The sequence below is a fragment of the Panulirus ornatus genome, chromosome 67, assembly GCF_036320965.1.
Source record: "Panulirus ornatus isolate Po-2019 chromosome 67, ASM3632096v1, whole genome shotgun sequence".
NCBI classification, from domain to species: domain Eukaryota; kingdom Metazoa; phylum Arthropoda; class Malacostraca; order Decapoda; family Palinuridae; genus Panulirus; species Panulirus ornatus.
Window position 1 is genome coordinate 9,805,923 of NC_092290.1, and position 21,553 is coordinate 9,827,475.

The window sequence follows — 21,553 nt, forward strand, 5'->3', positions numbered from 1 at the left end:
TCATTAAGTAGTGCAACGGCGGGGAAAGGGGATTACAGAGTGTACAGTAAAGATATGATTTCAAATCAATGTATACAAAAGGTCATAAGTCAACGCTTGGACCAGTTGTACAGGGAAGGTGACACCTACCAGGCAGGAGTGGGAACTTACCCTCTCCTGCCTCGCGTACCACCTCACTGGCTGGCTGAGAAGGGCGTGGCTAGGAAGGGAGCGTACGACTACGAAGTAAATGTATTGTGTGTCTAAGGCTTGAATATGTGTTGTTTGCTGGGTTTTACGGCCAGCGACCTATAAGGACGGTCGATAGGCCTGCAACCCTATTTACATGTGATTGAAATCAACCCCAAAAATACGTATTCTAAATATTGGAAAACAAGATTTTGTGGGTATTGAGCAAACATGGCGGCAAACTCCCCCCAGTCGGAACTCACAGTTGCAGTCTACCCAAGAGTATGATGAGATTGGACAGACTACAGAGATACTTTATATATGATCTCTCCCGCCTAAAACCACGATTCCCACAAAGGGTCCCCCATTATCGATGGATAAAGGGAGAGGGAATATCTCTAAAAAAGAAGAAAAAATTGCGGTAGAAATGAAGGTCAGATTCGTGCAAAACACATCAAGAACCAACGGTAATGAAAAAAAAATTCCAAACAGACAGATATTCGAAACGGTAATTTTACCAGAAAATAAATGTACATCGAATTCAGCTAGTCGACGAGTATCCGTCTGGGCACCAGATATGTGGTCATTGTCTGTGATGAGTGTACTGCTTGGCAGTGTAGGAAGGGTAGCGCATATGAGTAAGGTTTGGGTTTGGAAATTAGTGTTTTGCGTAAACTACGTTAGCTGGACATTGACTGTATGGCTAAAAGCATGTAGCACAGCTCATGAGCGAGTGTGACGAATGTCTTATGACCAGGGAGTGTTTGATGAGTACTGTTATCGCGCATGTTAAGTACATGATTGAGCAGTTATAAGGTGAGTGTATATCTGCATTGCTGCTGTGTAGTAAGCTCATGGCTGATAAAACAAAATAAACTCACACGAACAAGTACTTGCAGCCTTGACAATTCTCTAGGCTCAGCCCAAGTTCAGTCACAAGATGGGGGTCTAGGTTGCGGTAGGTCTGAAGACGAAGTTTCTGTCCTCACGAACAGCATCTCACTTTCCAATAATTTCCTTCATATAGCACACACTTAACGAACTTGTATTTTTCCTCTTAGCCTACACTCGCATCAATACGATAGTGCTGAGAGTCGAAGTCAGCAAGAACTGATCACTAGCCCAACCTGGTTCAAAGTGACACTTGTTTACCTCCCAAACGTCGAGGAGCTGCCGGTATAAAAATTTCTTGCAAAGGAACTTTGCGAGATTTAAAGGCATCCTTCCTCTGCTAATAAAGATATTAATACTCATGAGCCTTGAGATTTTACGAATACTAATTTTTGTAAGTTTTTAGTGTAGTCAGCGCCGTCTTTTTCTGGAAAACTTTTCCTCATGGTGATCGCCGACCCGTCCGCGTCACTGATCACGTGACAAACTAGACCGGCAATCACTTATTATTACTTTTAAAGTAATTTCTTACGCTCCATGATGTGAAAAGACAACCTTAAGGGTTGAGGGCTGACTGTATTGATTTCCTAAAGTTGGAGGAGAAAGATGAAGCGATGTACAAGCAATACGGCAAGGAAATGACCGAGTTTGCTGCTCAAAAGTTTAAGGTTATTCAGATATTCCTCAAACTTTTGAACAGCAATACTTCTAATGCCATTATTTATTCATAATTACATAGAGATTGCCTTGTTACATTAAGGCTTGTTCTGTACATGTGAAAATAAAGCTGGTGGGTTGGAGGTGAGGTAGATTGATGGAAATGAAATTGGTGTGTGGAAGCACCGACTTAATTATGAAGGATGCGACAGAATTTGGTTTAATTTGAGATATAGTTTTGTCTGGGAAGCTTGGCTGTATTTTCGATTGACTGGAAAGCGTGGTCAAGTGTCCTTTTACATGAGGTACTGGTCTATCTTGGTGGGAATGTTCTATACCCCAAAGCAAGACACATTTTTTGTAGAAAAACTATAGGTACGTAAGACGTAACCTAGTTGTGACATAGCAATCTCCATGAGTCCTCTATTACTTCACCATTATTAAGAGGTTACGATAAAAAACAAACATGGTATGATGTTATATGAGCTGTAATATGAACTGTGAAACAAACATTCATGGCGTGACATCAATAAATCTAAGATTCTCTATAATACTTCGTTTTACCTGAGGGTATCATGTTTGTTGGCTGAACATACACATTTAATCCCGTCTAATATGCTCTCCCTGAGGGACTTAGGCTCATAATATGCTCTAGCTGAAGGACTTAGGCTTATAATATGCTCTAGCTGAGGGACTTAGGCTTATAATATGCTCTAGCTGAGGGACGTAGGCTTATAATATGCTCTAGCTGAGGGACTTAGGCTTATAATATGCTCTAGCTAGGGACTTAGGCTTATAATATGCTCTAGCTGAGGGACGTAGGCTTATAATATGCTCTCCCTGAGGGACTTAGGCTTAGTTCGCAAATGTGGGCATATCTTTTTTCAGCAAGTGACCGAGATGAAACACATTTCGAGCTGTGGGTTCTTGTTGAAAAAAACAAAAAAAACTGTGTTGAAGTGGGCGTGAACAGTTCAACGGTGAGGTATAAACCATTTAATACGAAATATGATCAAATTACTGGAAAGAAGGTGGACTCACAGGCACTGTCTGGTTTAACATTATTGTAAAGAGTTAAATTGCAAATTTCTTTCTCACTCTTGGTTGTTACTGGTTTACCAATGACCTGGTACCAAACCCTCCTTTCTTTTTATTTACTGTTGAACTGTAGCTGTTTACGGCTACATGAAGCTAAAACCTGTACAAAACGTTAAAAAAAAAAAAATGCACAAAAATTCTTTGATTTCGTTAATACGACGGGGGATAATCCATATAAACCATAAGTTGAGACAAACTCAGGTAAATCCACAGAAAAATTGCAAATCATACCCGCCTACCAGACTGGGTTCTTGATAGAAATGGCACCGTTAATATTTGTACCCCGAAGTGGACGTAAACCTTACACATACACATTATATATATATATATATATATATATATATATATATATATATATATATTCCCTCTAAGGCCCAGTCCTCTGTTCTTAACGCTACCTCGCTAACGCGGAAATGGCGAATAGTATGAATATATATATATATATATATATATATATATATATATATATATATATATATATATATATATATATATAAATTAAAAAAAGCTATTCAATCTTCCAAAAGAAGGAACAGAGAAGGGGGCCAGGTGAGGATATTCCCTCATGGGCCCAGTCCTCTGTTCTTAACGCTACCTCGCTTACGCGGGCAATGGCGAATAGTATGAAAGAAAAGCTATATATATATATATATATATATATATATATATATATATATATATATATATATATATCGCCTTCATGATTAGATATCACTTGACCCCATATCAACGAGTTCCCCAAAGCCAACTCTGGTCCATTATATACACTAACGAAACCTTATAACACTGATCGACAAATGGAGACATGCGTTTAATTGTTCTTTAACCACTTGCGTTTAGTGATAAGCTTTTAATCGGTACACTTAAGTGAATGGGCTACGCTTCCAATCGTATAAACGCTATAAGCTTTTAATCGTAAAATTAAGTTTATGGGCTACGCTTCCAATCGTATAAACGCTAAGCTTTTAAGCGTAAAATTTAGTAATGGGCTACGCTTCCAATCGTATAAACGCTAAGCTTTTAATCGTACAATTAAGTGTATGGGCTAAGCTTCCTATCGTATAAAAAGCTTTTAAGCGTAAAATTAAGTTATGGGCTAAGCTTCCAATCGTATAAACGCTAAGTTTTTAATCGTACAATTAAGTGTATGGGCTAAGCTTCCAATCGTATAAACGCTAAGCTTTTAATCGTACAATTAAGTTTATGGGCTAAGCTTCCAATCGTATAAACGCTAAGGTTTTAATCGTACAATTAAGTGTATGGGCTAAGCTTCCAATCGTATAAACGCTAAGCTTTTATACGTACAATTAAGTGTATGGGCTAAGCTTCCAATCGTATAATGACGTGTAGGGACTCGTGTTATTAGCCATGATTAGTAGACGTGTCTTCCTATCTATCTATCTATCTATATCTATATATATATATATATATATATATATATATATATATATATATACATATATATATATATATATATATATATATATATATATATATATATATATATATATATACGTAGAGATTTAAGATCTCACATATACACACACACAGGACAGTCACAAAGTTTCAAAATCAACATCTCATATGTATGTCATTTAGCAACAATGAACTTTCCGGTACATTCCATTCCTTAATTAATGATTTTAATCACGTCCAATCTTCTTTCCGGTACATTCCATTCCTTAATTAACGATTTAATCATGTCCACTGAATCTTTAATTGATATTTCTCTTCGGCTGCTGCTGATCTTGCCCTGAAGCAGAGCACGTCCCAGCAGAAGATGAGGGAGGCTAGGCTCAGCCCACAACCCAGCAGGAGGAACGCGCCCTGCAGGAGAAATGCAAAGGTTTAGAATCAAGTCAGTGCTGTACGGGGGGCGGGATGACGACAAAATAACTAGATAAATATAAAGATTAATCAGGTTAAATTTACAGTCCAAAATAACCAACCAACTAACTGGACTGATATGATAGTGACACCGAAACATTAGTGATATAAACTCTGTAAAAAAAGATGAAGTCCTGCCTGGATATAATTGTACTTTACAGCATTTCTCAGACGACAAATAACTAGATAAATATAAAGATTAATCAGGTTAAATAAACAGACCAAATAACCAACTATCTAACTGGACTGATGTGATAATAACACCGAAACATTAGTGATATAAACTCTGTAAAAGAAAAGATAAAGTCCTGCCTAGATATAAGTCTACTTTACAGCATTTCTCAGATGGGCTCGAAACACTATTTTTACCCCAGAAGTGAATGATGCTGTAGGGTGGAGTCTACACTACTTTGGGGGACATTACTTAGAAGGGTGACCTACACACACTACTTACCCAGAGGTGTGTTAGGGTGTAGGGTATAAGGGAGGTGTCCTTAGCCAGCGGTTCGAGACAGTGAGACACATTATATATCTGTCTCAGTATCCAGGTTCGGCACAGCCCGTACTCCCTGACCATCCTGATCCTTCAACGAGAAAAAATTTAAGTCGAGGTGGTAGACTGTACCGTCCTGCTTAGGTACCGTCATTGTACCGTCCTGCTTAGGTACCGTCATTGTACCGTCCTGCTTAAGTACCGTCATTGTACCGTCCTGCTTAGGTACTGTCATTGTACCGTCCTGCTTAGGTACCGTCATTGTACCGTCCTGCTTAGGTACCGTCATTGTACCGTCCTGCTTAGGTACCGTCATTGTACCGTCTTGCTCAGGTACCGTCGTACACAAGGGGTGAAAAATTATAAATCTATCTTAATCGTTGCTAATTTTCTTAAGTAACTTAATGTCGTGTTCACACTTTCCTAGAGGCGTTTGGTGAGGGGACAGTACCTGGCGTGGGTAGTGTGGTGAAGGGACAGTACCTGGCGTAGGTAGTGTGGTGAAGGGACAGTACCAGGCGTGGGTAGTGAGTGAGGGTACAATACCAGGTGTGGGTAGTGTGGTAAGGGGACAGTACCTGGCGTGGGTAGTGTGGTGAAGGGACAGTACCTGGCGTGGGTAGTGTGGTGAAGGGACAGTACCAGGCGTGGGTAGTGAGTGAGGGTACAATACCAGGTGTGGGTAGTGTGGTAAGGGGACAGTACCTGGCGTGGGTAGTGCAACGACGGGACAGTACCAGGTGTGGGTAGTGAGGTGAGGTGACAGTATCAGGCGTGGGTAAGGGTACAATACCAGGCGTGGGTAGTGTGGTGAGGGGACAGTACCAGGCGTGGGTAGTGAGTGAAGGTACAATACCAGATGTGGGTAGTGTGGTGTTGGGGACAGTATCAAGTGTGGGTAGTGCAGCCAGGGGACAGTAACAGGCGTGGGTAGTTCAGCCAGGGGACAGTACTAGGGGTGTGGGCAAACAGTACCTGTGGTCGAGGAGCTGCAGGAGTGGGCTGCCCTTGGGGACAGCCATGGCCAGGATCATGTTGAAGAAGACATCACGGGAAACGTAGTGGTCGCACTCACCTGCAGGAAGGGGCACCCACTGTCACCTCACCCACACAAGGGCACCCACAATGTCGCCTCACCCACACAAGGGCACCCACAATGTCACCTCACCCACACAAGGGCACCCACAATGTCACCTCACCCACACAGGGGCACCCACTGTGTCACCTCACCCACACAAGGGCACCCATAATGTCACCTCACCCACACAAGGGCACCTACAATGTCACCTCACCCACACAAGGGCACCCACAATGTCACTTCATCCACACAAGGGCACCCACTGTGTCACCTCACCCACACAAGGGCACCCATAATGTCACCTCACCCACACAAGGACACCCACAATGTCACCTCACTCACACAAGGGCACCCATAATGTCACCTCACCCACACAAGGGCACCCACTGTGTCACCTCACCCACACAAGGGCACCCATAATGTCACCTCACCCACACAAGGGCACCCACAATGTCACTTCATCCACACAAGGGTACCCACAATGTCACCTCACCCACACAAGGGCACCTACAATATCACCTCACCCACACAAGGGCACACACAGTGTCACCTCACCCACACAAGGGCACCAACAATGTCACCTCACCCACACAAGGGCACCCACAATGTCACTTCATCCACACAAGGGCACCCACAATGTCACTTCATCCACACAAGGGTACCCACAATGTCACCTCACCCACACAAGGGCACCTACAATATCACCTCACCCACACAAGGGCACACACAGTGTCACCTCACCCACACAAGGGCACCAACAATGTCACCTCACCCACACAAGGGCACCCACAATGTCACTTCATCCACACAAGGGCACCCACAATGTCACTTCATCCACACAAGGGCACCTACAATGTCACCTCACCCACATATGACCCAGTATACATTAAGCTGGTCTGGGCCATTTCTGAATAAGTTGTACCAGAATATATAACAGAGTGAAGACATTTTTAAGAGTTCCATGCACTTTCTCGAGATCTGCTAATTATATTAATGAACAATGAATTGAACCACAGCTTTCTGAAAAAAAATTTTCCTCTTAAACACTCATACATAGTCATGGACTTTACCGTAATTCGTTATAAAGAAGTTTCCTAAAGTTTGGTATGGTTTAAGATTTCTGAAAGCTTATAAGAAAAAAAATGTATATAGGAGACAAATTGGCTTCATTCTAACAGGAAATGTCTTACATTAATTAGTACGTGTCATTTTAAGATGTAAACTATATGATCCGTTCTAAATCACATTCAAGATGTTAAAAAATCTTTTTAAAAAGGTTTTACATAACAACAGAAGGTAAAGGGTCATCTGTATATCACTCTCATCCTGACCTGAAATACTGACGTGGTCAAGGAGGGCGTGGCTGATTAACCTACCACACTGACGTGGTTGACTGACCTGCCACACTGACGTGGTTGACTGACCTGTCACACTGACGTGGTTGACTGACCTGGTTGACGGACCTGTAACACTAATGTGGTTGACTGACCTGTCACACTGACGTGGTTGACTGACCTGCCACACTGACGTGGTCAAGGCGGAGGGCGTGGCTGATTAACCTGCCACACTGACGTGGTTGACTGACCTGCTACACTGACGTGGTTGACTGGCCTGTCACACTGACGTGGCTGACTGACTTACCACACTGACGTAGTCAAGACGGACGACGTGGCTGACTGACCTGTCACACTGACGTGGCTGACTGACCTGCCACACTGACGTGGTCAAGGCGGACGACGTGGCTGACTGACCTGTCATGCTGAAGTAGTCGGAGGTGAACTTCTTCCCCGTTTCCTCGTCGATGAGCATGACGTGCCGGCCGTCCTGCAGGAGGTGGAGGGAACGCCACAGATCCTTCGCCAGGAGGAACCGCCCTCGCTGCTCCGTCGCCCGCCTCACCTCCAGGAAGATGCCCTTCTGCGCTGTCTGTGGCGAGAGACACACGCGCAGGGGGTCGTGAGACACACTCACAGGGGGTCGAGACACACGCACAGGGGGTCGTGAGACACACGCACAGGGGGTCGTGAGACACACACACAGGGGGTCGTGAGACACACGCACAGGGGGTCGTGACACACGCACAGGTGGTGTGAGACACGACACACGCACAGGGGGTCGTGAGGCACACAGGCACAGGGGGTCGTGAGGCACACAGGCACAGGGGGTCGTGAGACACACACACGGGGTCGTGAGACACACACAGGGGTCGTGAGACACACGCACAGGGGGTCGTGAGACACACGCACAGGGGGTCGTGAGACACACACACACACAGGGGGTCGTGAGACACACACACACAGGGGGTCGTGAGACACACGCACAGGGGGTCGTGAGACACACACGCACAGGGGGTCGTGAGACACACACGCACAGGGGGTCGTGAGACACACACACACAGGGGGTCGTGAGACACACGCACAGGGGGTCGTGAGACACACGCACAGGGGGTCGTGAGACACACACACAGGGGGTCGTGAGACACACGCACAGGGGGTCGTGAGACACACGCAAGGGGGTCGTGAGACACGCACAGGGGGTCGTGAGACACACGCACAGGGGGTCGTGAGACACACACACACACACACAGGGGGTCGTGAGACACACACACACACAGAAATTATCTGGGTTCTTTGACAGTGTCTGGTTTTCAGTGAAAAGATATATATATATATATATATATATATATATATATATATATATATATATATATATATATATATATATATATATACAGAGAGAGAGAGAGAGAGAGAGAGAGAGAGAGAGAGAGAGAGAGAGAGAGAGAGAGAGAGAGAGAGAGAGAGAGAGCATACCTCGAGGTACGCGCTGAAAGCCGTGGAGCCCTCCAGCAGGATGGTGACGTCAGGGTCGTCGACAACCTGTCTGAGGGAGTCGTACTTGGCAGACAACTCCCTCACCGTCAGCAGGGACGTCAGCGAACCGCTGAAACACACATGCGTTACTATCTATAAGAAAAAAAAATGGTCATACGTCTGGCATTGCAACGTGTACGTCGGCTGGACGCCAGCCGGTCTGCTGCCAGTCATACGGTTGAAACTCTTTTACGGCCGTTTTTGCGCTCTCAACAGAGACAGTCCAATTGGCAAGTATACATAAATTTAGAGAAAAAACTGCTAATCTGTCTTTTAAATCCACTGTCTTTATCTTTCATAAATTCATATTAAGAATAGAGTGCTAATCTGTCTCTTAAATCCAATTTCATTCATAGCTTTGAGGTAGGAAATAATAATCTCAGGGGATTATCAAAGGTGATATTTTGCACACATACCCTTTTGGAAAACCGGCTCGGAATACCTACGAGAAGTGCAATAACTACCTAACGAAGCCATGGAAAGTGTATGGCACGACTCACCTGTAGCTGTTGGCGATGATGATGACGGACAGCATCCACGTCCCAAGGGCCACCCGAACGGCCAGGCCCTTCGGTATCCATGGCAGCGCTGACACCGATCCGCGGTCGGAGGTTGTACATGTGTGTGGGTGAGAGAGAGTGTGTGTATATCAGGTCAGGAGATGGTACGTCAGGTATGAGAGAGGTAAGTAGCCAAGGGTATGGTATAATGGGTAGGAGAAAGTCATCAAAGGCCCACTAGGGTCAATGGTCGTATAGGACACACGACATTCCATTAGAAATAGCGAAACTACACACTCGTGTAATCATTTTATGGACTCGAAATTATTTTTGCCAGGTGGTGGTTGAACGGTGGAGACATATGTGCACATAATGGGAAAGTATGTCACCCAGATGGTGAATGAGTGCGAGTATTACTTCGTCAGGCAGTGGTGTGGTTCTCTGTGGTAAGTTACCTTGGCCAATGAGGACGGAGGCGACAGCGAGGAGGTGGTCAGCTGGGTGTGAGGGCTCCCCCCGACCCAGGCAGAGGACCGTGGCAGCGACGGCCACCACCACAGCCACGAAGCTGACCGCTATACACACCCACACCACCACCCTGACGGACAACAGGTTCCTTTGAGGTTATGTGCCACAGACTGTGAGGCAGGTGTGAGGTGTGAGGCTGGTGTGTGCCGGCGTGGGTCTGAGGCAGATGTGTCACAGTGTGGGTTGTGGGGCAGTTGTATGACGGTGTGGGTGTTGAAGCAAGTGTGCGACGGTACGGGTTGTGAGGCAAGCGCGTGACGGTGTGGGTTGTGAGGCAAGTTTGTGACAGTGTGGGTTGTGAGGCAAGTGTGCGACGGTGTGGCTTGTGAGGCAGGCGTGTGACGGTGTGGCTCGTGAGGCAAGTTTGTGACGGTGTGAGTTGTGAGGCTTGGATCATTACCTCTCGCATATGGTACCTGGGGTTAAATGCCTGCGTGTTTGTGTCCCAGCCCCTAAAGACCTTATATATAACACATACCATAGACATAATACAATGGAAAAGATGTGGGGGGAATGGTGGGTGTCGAACCTGGGTGTGAGTAGGCCAGGGTGTATGAGAAGGGTGGGTGTCACCCTGGGTGTGAGAGCCAGTACTTATCCTAGTGAGGAACCTAGTGTATCATCCAAGGTGGAAGGTGTAGTTGAAAGGTGTCCACGACTCACGAGAAGGGAGTGAGGAGTCCCCAGGGGTCTGGCGTGGAGGTGGGGCGGGCCTGCAACAATCGCATCTTCTCCAGGAAGAACGGCTGGGTGAAGTCCACGACCTCGGCTCTCTGAGGGGTCAAGGCCAGAGGCCCCAGGGCCAGGTCCACCTCCTAAGTCGGACGACAGAGAGAGGGTACTTTATATATCAATCAACTCCCCTGGGGTGCGATGGTACAACATCCCTTTAGGTACAATGGCCCGTCTTTTTTTATTTTTTTTTCATTTAACCTGACCCTTATCGAGTCACCCAGGGATTAAGCCATCGTGCTCAAAATTGTTAAGTCGTATTTCAAGACTTACGTGCCTGATTCCATCAATGGACCGTTCCCTTTATATATATATATATATATATATATATATATATATATATATATATATATATATATATATATATATACACACACACACAAGAATCATTGCATATTTACCCTAAAGTTTTAAGCAAAATCTTTATAGTCTTAGTTCAGAAACGAATCACTCTTTACATACCTTAACTTCACTTCACCAGAATGCAGGCTGGAGAACAGTTTACCTGTACACTTTGGTGTCATATGCATTGCTCCTATCTGGAATACCACCCTGACATGTACAGATAAAGGGACTACGTCAATCGTACTTGCTACTGCATCATGAGTGGTACAGAGGCTCAAAATAAGCTAGATGTAACTGCAACTGTACCACGAGTGGTACAGAGACTGGGACTATGCTAGACGTACCTACTAATGTACCATGGGTGGGTACAGAGGAGGTTGGGTCTTCCCTAGCCATACCTGACGCTGTATCATGAATGGGTACAGACCCTGAGACCTCTGTATCATGAATGATTACATAGTCTAGGACCTGCCGTTGTACCATGGGTGGTGCTTCACCACACGTACCTGCCGCTGTAACATGCCCATCACTCCGTCCCAGGAACCGTTGGGCAGAGGGGCGCCCAGGAAGCCGTCGCCATGGATCAGGGAGTACCTGTGGACCGAGGGAGGAAATGAACGCAATTCTTTTAATCCTACTTTGAACATTACAAAGGTCACCTTCACGCGAGAATAAAAAAGTAAACAAGTTCTCGTCTGAAAAGTCTGGGACACAAACGTATCCTACGACTGGAGATCTATTATCAAGGAGGAGACAAAAGAAAAAGAGGAGGATGTTTGAACAGCAGGCGGTGAAACTATCAATGGCAGTTAGAGGCACTGAATAGGAGACCTGGGCTCAAGGGAACTGGGCAATGGTTGGCAGGACTTGGTTGGAACATAGACCTCATGGAGCAAGACGGTACGATGGCCTGAAACTGAAGGGCTTCGGTAAGAAGAAACAGCATCATACCCAGCAGTCGCACTATCACGCTTAAAGGTCGTACCGTCCTGCTCGAGAGTCGTGCCGTCTTGCTCAAGGGTCGCACCGTCCTGCTCGAGAGTCGTGCCGTCTTGCTCAAGGGTCGTACCGTCCTGCTCAAGGGCCATGTCGTCTTGCTCAAGGGTCGTGTCGTCTTGCTCAAGGGTCGTGTCGTCTTGCTCAAGGGTCGTACCGTCCTGCTCAAGGGTCGTGTCGTCTTGTTCAAGGGTCGTACCGTCTTGCTCAAGGTTCATACTCTACCGATCAAGGGTCGTAGGTCTTCTTCAAGGGTCGTACCTTCCCGTCTTACTCAACGGTCGTGCCGTCCTGTTCAATGCGGAAAGAGAGAGAGAGAGAGAGAGAGAGAGAGAGAGAGAGAGAGAGAGAGAGAGAGAGAGAGAGACTTTTCCGTGTTCCACCTACGTGAAGTTCAGCGAGGACGCCAGGGCCTGGAGGATGTTTATGGTGGGGCCCTTCAGGAGTGTGGCGCCAGTGGTCGGGTCATGGGTCACCTCGGTGTACGGTTGAAACTCCTCCGCCGCCACCCGGAGGTGTACAGGCTCCATAAACCTGGGGAGAGGAACAGGCAGCAGTAAAATGGTAGAGTGTGAGAGCTGGTATACAACTTCAAACTGCTCACCAAGCACGTTCGATAAAAAGTCTCTCGCAGAAACTCCATCTATATTCAAGAATTTGGAGACCTTGGTATTCTCAGGTGTCGAACCCAAATGGTCAGAGTCTAGACACTACAGGATCAGACCCTTTACTTACTCCCTTCTTATTACTTCTATACTTTGCACGTCTTATTGTCCTCTCTCTTCTTTTCGACCATCACATTTCTCAACCCACTTTGCTTTCTTTATTACTTTTGTTAACCCCAGCATATTTCACGCTATACGAACACAAACATGAACTGAATCCTGTAAGCTAAAGGGCAAGAAAGGAGACCTACCTGAAGGGTAGAAAGAGGACCTACCTGAAGCGTAGACAGAGAAACTCCTGAAGAACAGAGAGAGGACCTACCTGAAGGACAAAGAGAGGACCTACCTGAAGCGTAGAGAGACCTACCTGAAGGACAGAGAGGACCTATTTGAACGGTCGAGAGGACCTACCACTAGAGTAGAGAGACGACCTACCTGAACAGTAGAGAGAGGACCCACCTGAAGGAGAGAGAGGACCTACCTGATGCGTAGAAAATCTACCTAAAGGGCAGAGAAGAGAAGAGAGAGGACCTAAGTGAAGGGTAGAGAGAAGACCTACCTGAACGCTAGGAAGTTGCTGCTGTTGCTGCTTTTTGCAACAACGTCCCGAGCCAGAGGGTACCACCACGGCTCGGACATGTCTACCATCAACCTGCAATACACAACTTGTCAGACAAATTTCCACCATCACCTTACAACTCAACAACCACCACCACCTTGCAACACACGACCACCATCCTGCCAACACAAGTCCACCACCATCCTGCCAACACATGTCCACCACCAACCTACAACAAAAGGTAAACCAGTTGTCAAGCTACACCCTTCCAGTTACCTGTAGCGTAGCCTAGCACGCCCGCTGGTCCCATTCCATCACCAGGATGATGATATATTTGCCTCGTTCATTGTTGCGTTCGGTACATTATATACTACCAACTGTACTCCCACCTTGGCCACGGGCTGGTGCTACTGCTGTAGAGGAATTGTTTATTGATGAGAGTGTAGGTAGGTTAGGTGGTTTAGTTTGGCACGGGCCACGGACACTTCCACGCCAGATTCGTTATGTCATTTTGGTTCAAGCTGTCGCCCTTGGAATAATTTACCCAAGATGCTCACTACATCTGGATTATCGAAGAAAATACGTAAAAAAAAAAAGTAATCCTTCTCTCTATCGTCAAAATACAATTGAAGATATGACATTCCTAATTAAACGTGAGCTTACGTGAGCAACAGAGGGTCATATGAGATGGAAAACTGTTTGGGTCATGGTCAAAACTGCCTACCAGTTCCTGGACTGAGATGTTCAAGATATACACATCTCACACTCGCCCTCTGGTGGAATATACAGCAACAATTTGGTCTACATGCAAATAAGAATAACGCTAGACCTTTCTTCATGCACCAAGAATAACGCTAGACCCGAGGCGAATGAATTATTAAGGAGCGAAGTCTTAGATTTGCCTTCTTACGAAGAAATACCAAGAGAACCACAATAACTGCTTATAAATTCTTTAGAAGGCCTTGACGATGTAAACAAGGAGCTGCTCTTTGATGTCAGAAGGGAGTCCAGGGGCGAGAGGTCACAATCGCAAGTCAGGCATGAAAAAATGAATATGAGGACCATTTAAAAATATTCCACACCTTACATGGTAAAAACACATGGATAAGAGGTGGGGACCCATAGAATAAAGCTTCCTTCCCATTAATACAATCATTCATTGTCAGGTCATAAGGAAAATTTACCAGAAGGGCTGTAACACGCAAATATATTACAGATGCGTAAATACTGCTGTACCACCATTACTGCAAACAGTTTGCTGTTCACACAAGGCAGCACTGGCTTTGATTCAGCAATACAGCAACTCACCTCATCAAATATCCACAAGTGAATGCGTATGTTGTTGTTCAACCCTAACCCTGTTCACCAGAAGACACATGTAAATCTCTATATTTAAAGTGACAAATCACCTGCAAACTCTCATATAAAGTTATCAAGACAAGAGTCGCAATTCAAACACTTAACCGACGGTGATTTAATTTACATAATGATGTTGTGGCTAGAGCTGCCTCTCACATGTTGGTAAACACAATGATTCACTCACTCTTCCGCGAATCTGTTTCGTGTTACCAGAGCACCAACCGTTTGAATTAATTACCAGCACACACAGTCTGAGAATAAAATCTTACCAGGAATGCGTGTCACGTGTTTACCCTATTCTTACATTCCCTGTACAACCATACGTTTGTGCACTTACGTAAGATATATAATGCCAAAGTTTCATCTGAAGAGCCTGTATGAATTTTTGTTTTCGAACATGCCGAATATTTTAAGGAAGACGTATTCCTTCATGGGAGTCGTCTGCTAAATTAAGTCAGCAACCAATGTCTTAACTCTCTCATTCCAAATGTCTGGGGACCATCAAAGTTTGTCCCTCACACTAGCGGTCAAGTCCTTCAACACAAGCGACTGAACACACCTCAGTCCATATGCCAATCATTCTCCTTCACTCCAATCTAATGGTTACTTATTTTCTATCGTGATTTTTATGTTTATAGAAATATCAGATGATTTGTAGCAATTGTTTTTGCTCCCTGTTTATACTACCCTCTTACTTTGGCTGTGTTAAAAGCTAGTATTGTACTTATTAGTTTATTATTGATGGCAGATTAAAAAGCCAGTCATCTTGTACTGAGTTTGGAATGTATGATGACACGTTCAGGTCAGGGTGGTTGGCCCATAAAGCCATACCACTCTTGATTATTGACCTGTGAACGGGATTTGAGGGAAATGAAAGATTTGGGAGGAGTTTAAGACGGCTCTTGGAAATAAAATGGGTAAGAAAACGACAGAAAGAAAAGTGGTGAAGGCTCTTAGACCTCTACTTCCAGGTAATCTACTGTCAGTCTAAGCCATACAGGTGCCCCTGTGTGGATGGTTATCTAAGAATTGTCACGTCAAAAGCCGTCATCAGCAGTTATCCTGGTATGACATGTGACCGTGATATTGGATGGTTATTTGGCCTTTAGTCCCGTCGGTTACAAAGGACTTTTAAGGACGTTAATTCTATAAAGTACACATCCCCCCTTAACACACTGCCCTTCCGCTCATTTGCTCTTGTTTGATGTCCGTCTTAGGCGTTTTATAAAAACGATTAGCTAAGACCATCGATAATGCTTCTCATATCTATGTATATAAAAGTCTATCAGTCTTTTACTACAAACTAAAAGTTCACATAAACTTCATGTCCATTTTTTCCGTACTATATTCCCATGATCTTACCTATGAACTCGAAAGATACTGTGAATTCATTACAAATTATACAGCCATCACTTGTTATATTACACAGCTCGAGGGTAGCCACTAGCCAGCAGAATGGTCTCTCAAGTCATCAGCTTTTGCAGAACTAATCTAAATAGCTAACCTAGCGTGAGGGTTTCATTATTCCTCAAAACATATAAATAAGGGCTTCATTATTCCTCAAAAAATATAAATAAAAAAAGGAAGCCCCTTTCTATTTGTATGACAACACAATATTCGCATGGTAACTTCTGGTACATGTTTTATGTAGAACGTAGTAGTGATTTACATCGTCGAATTATCAACATAAGTTAAGATAATGTTATAAGAAAAGAGAAATACTGCATAGAAAATAACTTACTGAAACAGAAGAGATGTTTGTTGAGCTGTAGGTGTACACACGAGTGGGCTTGCCTGGGCCACCAGACCGTAATCCTCAGCAGTAAACTTTTATTTCACCAAATGTAAACTGTCAGACATTGCTGGCAGCAGAAAACTGCAACCGGAGGCCAACAACACTTGCCACAAAAGCGGCGGGAAGAGTGTCACAGCCAATGATGGTTGCCAGTGAGGTATATAGTATTCCCGAGTGCTGACCACGGGGAGTGTGGCCGTGTGTGTGGTGGGTTGGGGTCGACACCCACCCACCCCCACCCCTTGACATACAGACACCCACCCACCCCTTACAACCCACCCTCCCCTCTCGTCGTGTTCGTGTGGCCCGCCTACCCCACCATCATCCATAACTCACAGTATTTGCCGAGTGTTGGATTATTCCTTTGGCCAATGTTTGGCATACCGAGACCCTTGTTAATCCTCACCTCATGTCTTCGAGTCGTGTTCGGACACACGTTATTGTGACAACAGACTTAAGCCCTTAAATAATACACTTAAAAAGCAAGAAACACTAAAACATAAAAGCCAGTTCGTGAAAAAAATTAAATACTGCTCTAAGAAATATTTGAATATGCATAAAAGACTTGGTACTGCTCCGATGAATATTCGAATTACGTGCATTTGTTTGGGAAAAAACGTAATCAATAAAGCCAAGAAAAATAATTTTGCTGAACATCTTCAGCCAAAATAATTAGAGTAAGAAGAATACAGAGTTCGAATGTTTATCATTTATGGAGAAAGACAATAAATTAACCTGATTAGTAATATTTCACAAAACTTGGCTACTGAAGAAATAATTTGGTACATATCACCAACATTGCCTGCATTAAGAGTTCCTCTACGTCTAACAGTGTCAGACTTGCATGAATTAAGGGTCTTCCCGTCGGTGGAGTATGAGAGGAATGGAAAAGTCCTTTCGAACTATTTCTTTTCAATATTAAGCGTTACAGAACCCCAAGATCACTGTCTATAAATGAGATTCAGGTAATCCAGTGCTCTTTTAGTGAGTTAAATAAGGATTCGCGGAAGACTATCAATGGAGACTTCTGAGTAAACTTTCTAAAATGATATAAAGGAAGGAAGATGAAGTAAACAACTAGTAAGTTACACATTTCGAAATCCCATTTCACAAGGCAAGGCCTTGAGATAATGGGGTTCCACCCAAAAGAGGAAGCTACCATCCTTCCTTTATCTCTAAGACAGACTGAGCATCCTCATCCACAAACCTACTTTTAAGCAGTTAAATTTCTTTTTATTTGAGGATTATTTTTCTTCAGGACTCTGGAACAGAATAAGATTAGTTAAGAAATCCTACTGGGGGAAACAGGCAGTGTGCTGGGCCGAAGAACAGAACTTCTCCAAAATGCAGTATGGATGACACTTTCATAAAAAACGCAGACTGGTTGACTGATCCCTACGAAGGTTTTTGAGCATCAAACAGGTTTTTCTTCCAGGCAAAATCAAACTCTGTTCATTGGTCTAATTCATAATACCCACCACGAAGCAAGCAGCCTCCATGAAAAAGATGCCAAGCCAAGATTAATAAAAAAAATGAAGGTTCAACACTTCTCCGGGACAAACTACTCTAAAACAGTTTCTACCGAAGCTACCAAGTTATGGACAGTCTCCCAGTTAGAGTCCTTTAACCAAAAGGAAAGGGAAGGGATCCATGGCTTACTAGGACCTGGTTGGGCCCTTGGCTTCTTAGGTAGGGGACCTAAAATTTTCTCTGAAGGAAGGGAGTGAGGAACAGCAGCAGCATCTTGCATCTGTGAGGTGGGAACCTGATCTACAAATTCTATGCAGTGCTAGGTCCAGTAGACATGGTTTTTAAAGAGCAGTGGAAAACATGGGACTGAGTTATCCTTTAGACAGAATAACACCAACAAAAGGAATGTTAATATCTTCTAACGGGGTGAGGTCAACCGGTACACAGTCTAGAGAAGGCTCCTGCTATCTAGCCATTTGCAGGATGAAAGAAAATAAAGGAGCATCTTATGAGGCATTCTAAGTTCTAAACCCAAAGTCCTGCATCAATTGTCAGTCAGTCCATAAAAAATAAGATCTCTACCCTGTTTTTGTTCATGCTTCAAGTAGTTGGGTTTTTGCAGGATCTATGACTTCAGCAAGTCAAAAGGAATTGGTATTGACTGGGTAAAATGCATGCCAGTTGAAGTAAGAGCTGGAATCCACTTCCAATGTACCAAAATACTTATAAGGGGTTAAGAGGTGTTAAAGGAATGCAGGTGCCATGGTAAAAATGTTTCACATGGGGTCATCAGCCTCAGCGCAACTGATAAGTGGTACAACATACTTTGTTCTCGGCTACAAATGAAGCTTGACCCAAAGGGATGCTCAGATCTTCTGGTATGGGAGACGATCTGATGTTGTGCTAAGGAAACTCAGCATATCATATAAAAAAAAAAAAAAGGGAGGGATGGCTACTCAGGCTTCTCCTAAGACCAAAGAGTTGAGGCTTCCAGTGGCCACCTAACTCATAATTAAGTCAACGGACGAGTATTTCTTCTTTTGATATTCCAAGGAAATGAAAACTACACAGGGACATAAAGCAGGCCTAAATGTAGCACTAAAACTGCCTACCAGGTACACAAGCTCAAATACACAACTGGTGGATCAAGAAACTAGACACTGACAAAATAACACCATAACAGTTTGCTTCACTTGGGAAAAAGGGAGGGAAAGCTTTGGTTTCACTACATTATTCACGACAGGTAGAGAGAGGCTGTTTGCCTGTTCCTGGCACTACCTTGCTAACAATCTATCCTCAACTATGCCTCACCTGCCTGGTCATCTACCCTCTCAAAAGCAAACATAACAAAACTGTAAACCACACAAAGTAAAACAACCACAAATGCTCAACAGAAGAATCTTCCTAATATAATTTCCTCTGAACATGCTTGCGTAGACCCCCTCCCACCCTTCAGCTATCTTTACTCAAAGACCCCCACCCCCCTATCGACAAATATAACTCTGAAAATCCACATACATGCTGAAATGACCCAACAAGTACAAAACAACCACCCTCCCAGCTTAAGTCTCAAGTACATCCCATCAGAAATACACTCACCTGGAACCATACTCACCAGGCATTCATGAGTCACACTTTTCTGCTGGGGACATCACTCATTTCTGCATTACGGCACTATAAACACTGATTCAACAAATCTCATGACCATTCATGCACATGATGGAACTACCACATGAAGACATCAAACACTTACTGCTCAACCGCCCTGCATTCGTCAAGCTGACACACTACACTTGATTAACTTTGGACTCAACTGCTGGAAATGGCTGCTTCCAAATTGCTGCAAGAGACCCATAAAAGATAAATGGGATTTCCTGGGATGGTAATAAGTGTCAAATGATACAGGACTCTGCCTGCCTGTAGTTACATTGTGAGTGAAAAGTCACATGTTGCAAGGTGGTATCATCATCTGCTAATGAATGGGAGTGCAGGAGATTCAAGCCTTCTGCATCTTCATACCATGATGCCACTAGATTTGAGAGCCATCAACACAAAAGCATAATGGGCCAATGATGGGCTCTTATCTTCAGGTAAATTCTTAGTGACAATATCGTTCCATACTCCTGGGTCAAATAAGGCCATATCTTTGTGTGTTCCTGCTGCTTCCTTGCTGATGCTCGGAAAACTGTGAACAAGTATGAAAAAATGTGGTATGTGCTTTCAGGATCTGTTGGAGAGGTCTCAGAATTTAAAGCAAATGCTTGTATCTTGTCTCTTAGTGAAGCTGGTTTGTGACTGATTTTCAAGTAGTCTCATGAGTATGTTTGTGTTCTTTGAGAAAGGGGATGTCATTAGAAATGGTCACAAGTGCTTTATGGGGTGGTTGGATTAATGTGGTGAAGTTGTAGATCTTCTAAAACATGCACCAAAGTTGGCTGCTGTGGGTCCTGTGTGGTTCAGTGTTGAGGAGTAGTGCCAGTTTTTGGTTTGCTTTTAGATGACTTTGTAAGTGATGGTGTTGCTTATGAGTTTTATATTTTTTTTCTAATTTCTACTTGATGGTGAGTGGTTTTGTCTAGTATGGTTTCTTTGTTTTATGAGCTGTGCAACTTGTAGGTTGAATTTTGGGTTATATTTCTTTCTACATCCTTGTGTATGAGCTTTCTGCTGGGTTGGGTAATGTTGAAGTGCGAGATTGCAAGAATTAGGATTACGAAATCACCTATACCAAAGTTTTGGAATGTGTTTCTGTGTATAGTGTGAAAACTTTTTGGCACTACTCAAATGCCAGAATGAAAAAAGAAGTGCACAGAGGACCATAAAATATAGACTAAAGCATACATAAGTAGCATACTCTTTCTATACACTAAATCAATGAGTATAATAAAAGAAAAAGGTCACTGATCAAAGGAATAGAGTAAGCAAGTATGCAGCAGCAAAGCCCTAACGGAGCTATCCTAGAAAATTGTGGGCAGCTAATGGCTGGTAGTGACTGGGTCAATGATTTCATCCAGGTGGTTTTCACTATTTGGCCAAGGTGGGCCCACACCAAGCAAGCTGCTGCAAACACAGTAATTAATGATATGTGAGGAAGACCAGTGCTTCTCAAGAGCGTTTCACAATCATGGGACAGACTGCAGATAAAAGACATATTATGGAATTCAAGATGTGCCATGACCTGGAGGCTTATTACTTTCTTTCTATACATGTCCGTTTAGTTGTCAATAGTTCAGCACTGTAGTGTAGCCAAAATAATTTCTGGATAACTGTGAAAAGGGAAGAGTACCTAACTAGAGTAAATATATTCAGTAACCATTAGGGTTATATATAAAATCAAAGGGTATAACTGCATCATGTCTCTGTAACAGGAACCCTTCCTTTAACAGATATGATCATATGAATGTACCAACCACAATATTCAGTGCCCTTCAGCACACTATCAACAACCTTCAGGAGTAC

The 21,553-nt window shown here is 43.9% G+C and overlaps 1 protein-coding gene across 3 annotated transcripts; it reads right to left on the reverse strand.

Moving 5' to 3' along the window:
- Positions 1 to 2,394: 2,394 nt before the first annotated feature.
- On the reverse strand, positions 2,395 to 16,821 carry LOC139747044 (probable glutamate receptor). 3 transcript variants are annotated; one of them, XM_071658794.1, is made up of 12 exons: positions 16,571 to 16,821; positions 13,471 to 13,563; positions 12,634 to 12,780; positions 11,757 to 11,844; positions 10,837 to 10,988; positions 10,101 to 10,243; positions 9,646 to 9,733; positions 9,086 to 9,215; positions 8,024 to 8,198; positions 6,170 to 6,269; positions 5,156 to 5,285; positions 2,395 to 4,641 (listed from the first exon to the last, which is right to left on the reverse strand). In XM_071658794.1, exons 2-12 carry the CDS (start codon positions 13,557 to 13,559, stop codon positions 4,513 to 4,515), a joined length of 1,371 nt encoding a protein of 456 aa, XP_071514895.1. In that variant the 5' UTR covers positions 13,560 to 13,563; positions 16,571 to 16,821; the 3' UTR covers positions 2,395 to 4,512. The 3 variants fall into 3 exon arrangements, with proteins under 3 accessions (XP_071514895.1, XP_071514897.1, XP_071514896.1); XM_071658796.1 differs by lacking the exon at positions 13,471 to 13,563; XM_071658795.1 differs by lacking the exon at positions 16,571 to 16,821 and having other exon boundaries at positions 13,471 to 15,014.
- Positions 16,822 to 21,553: the final 4,732 nt, after the last annotated feature.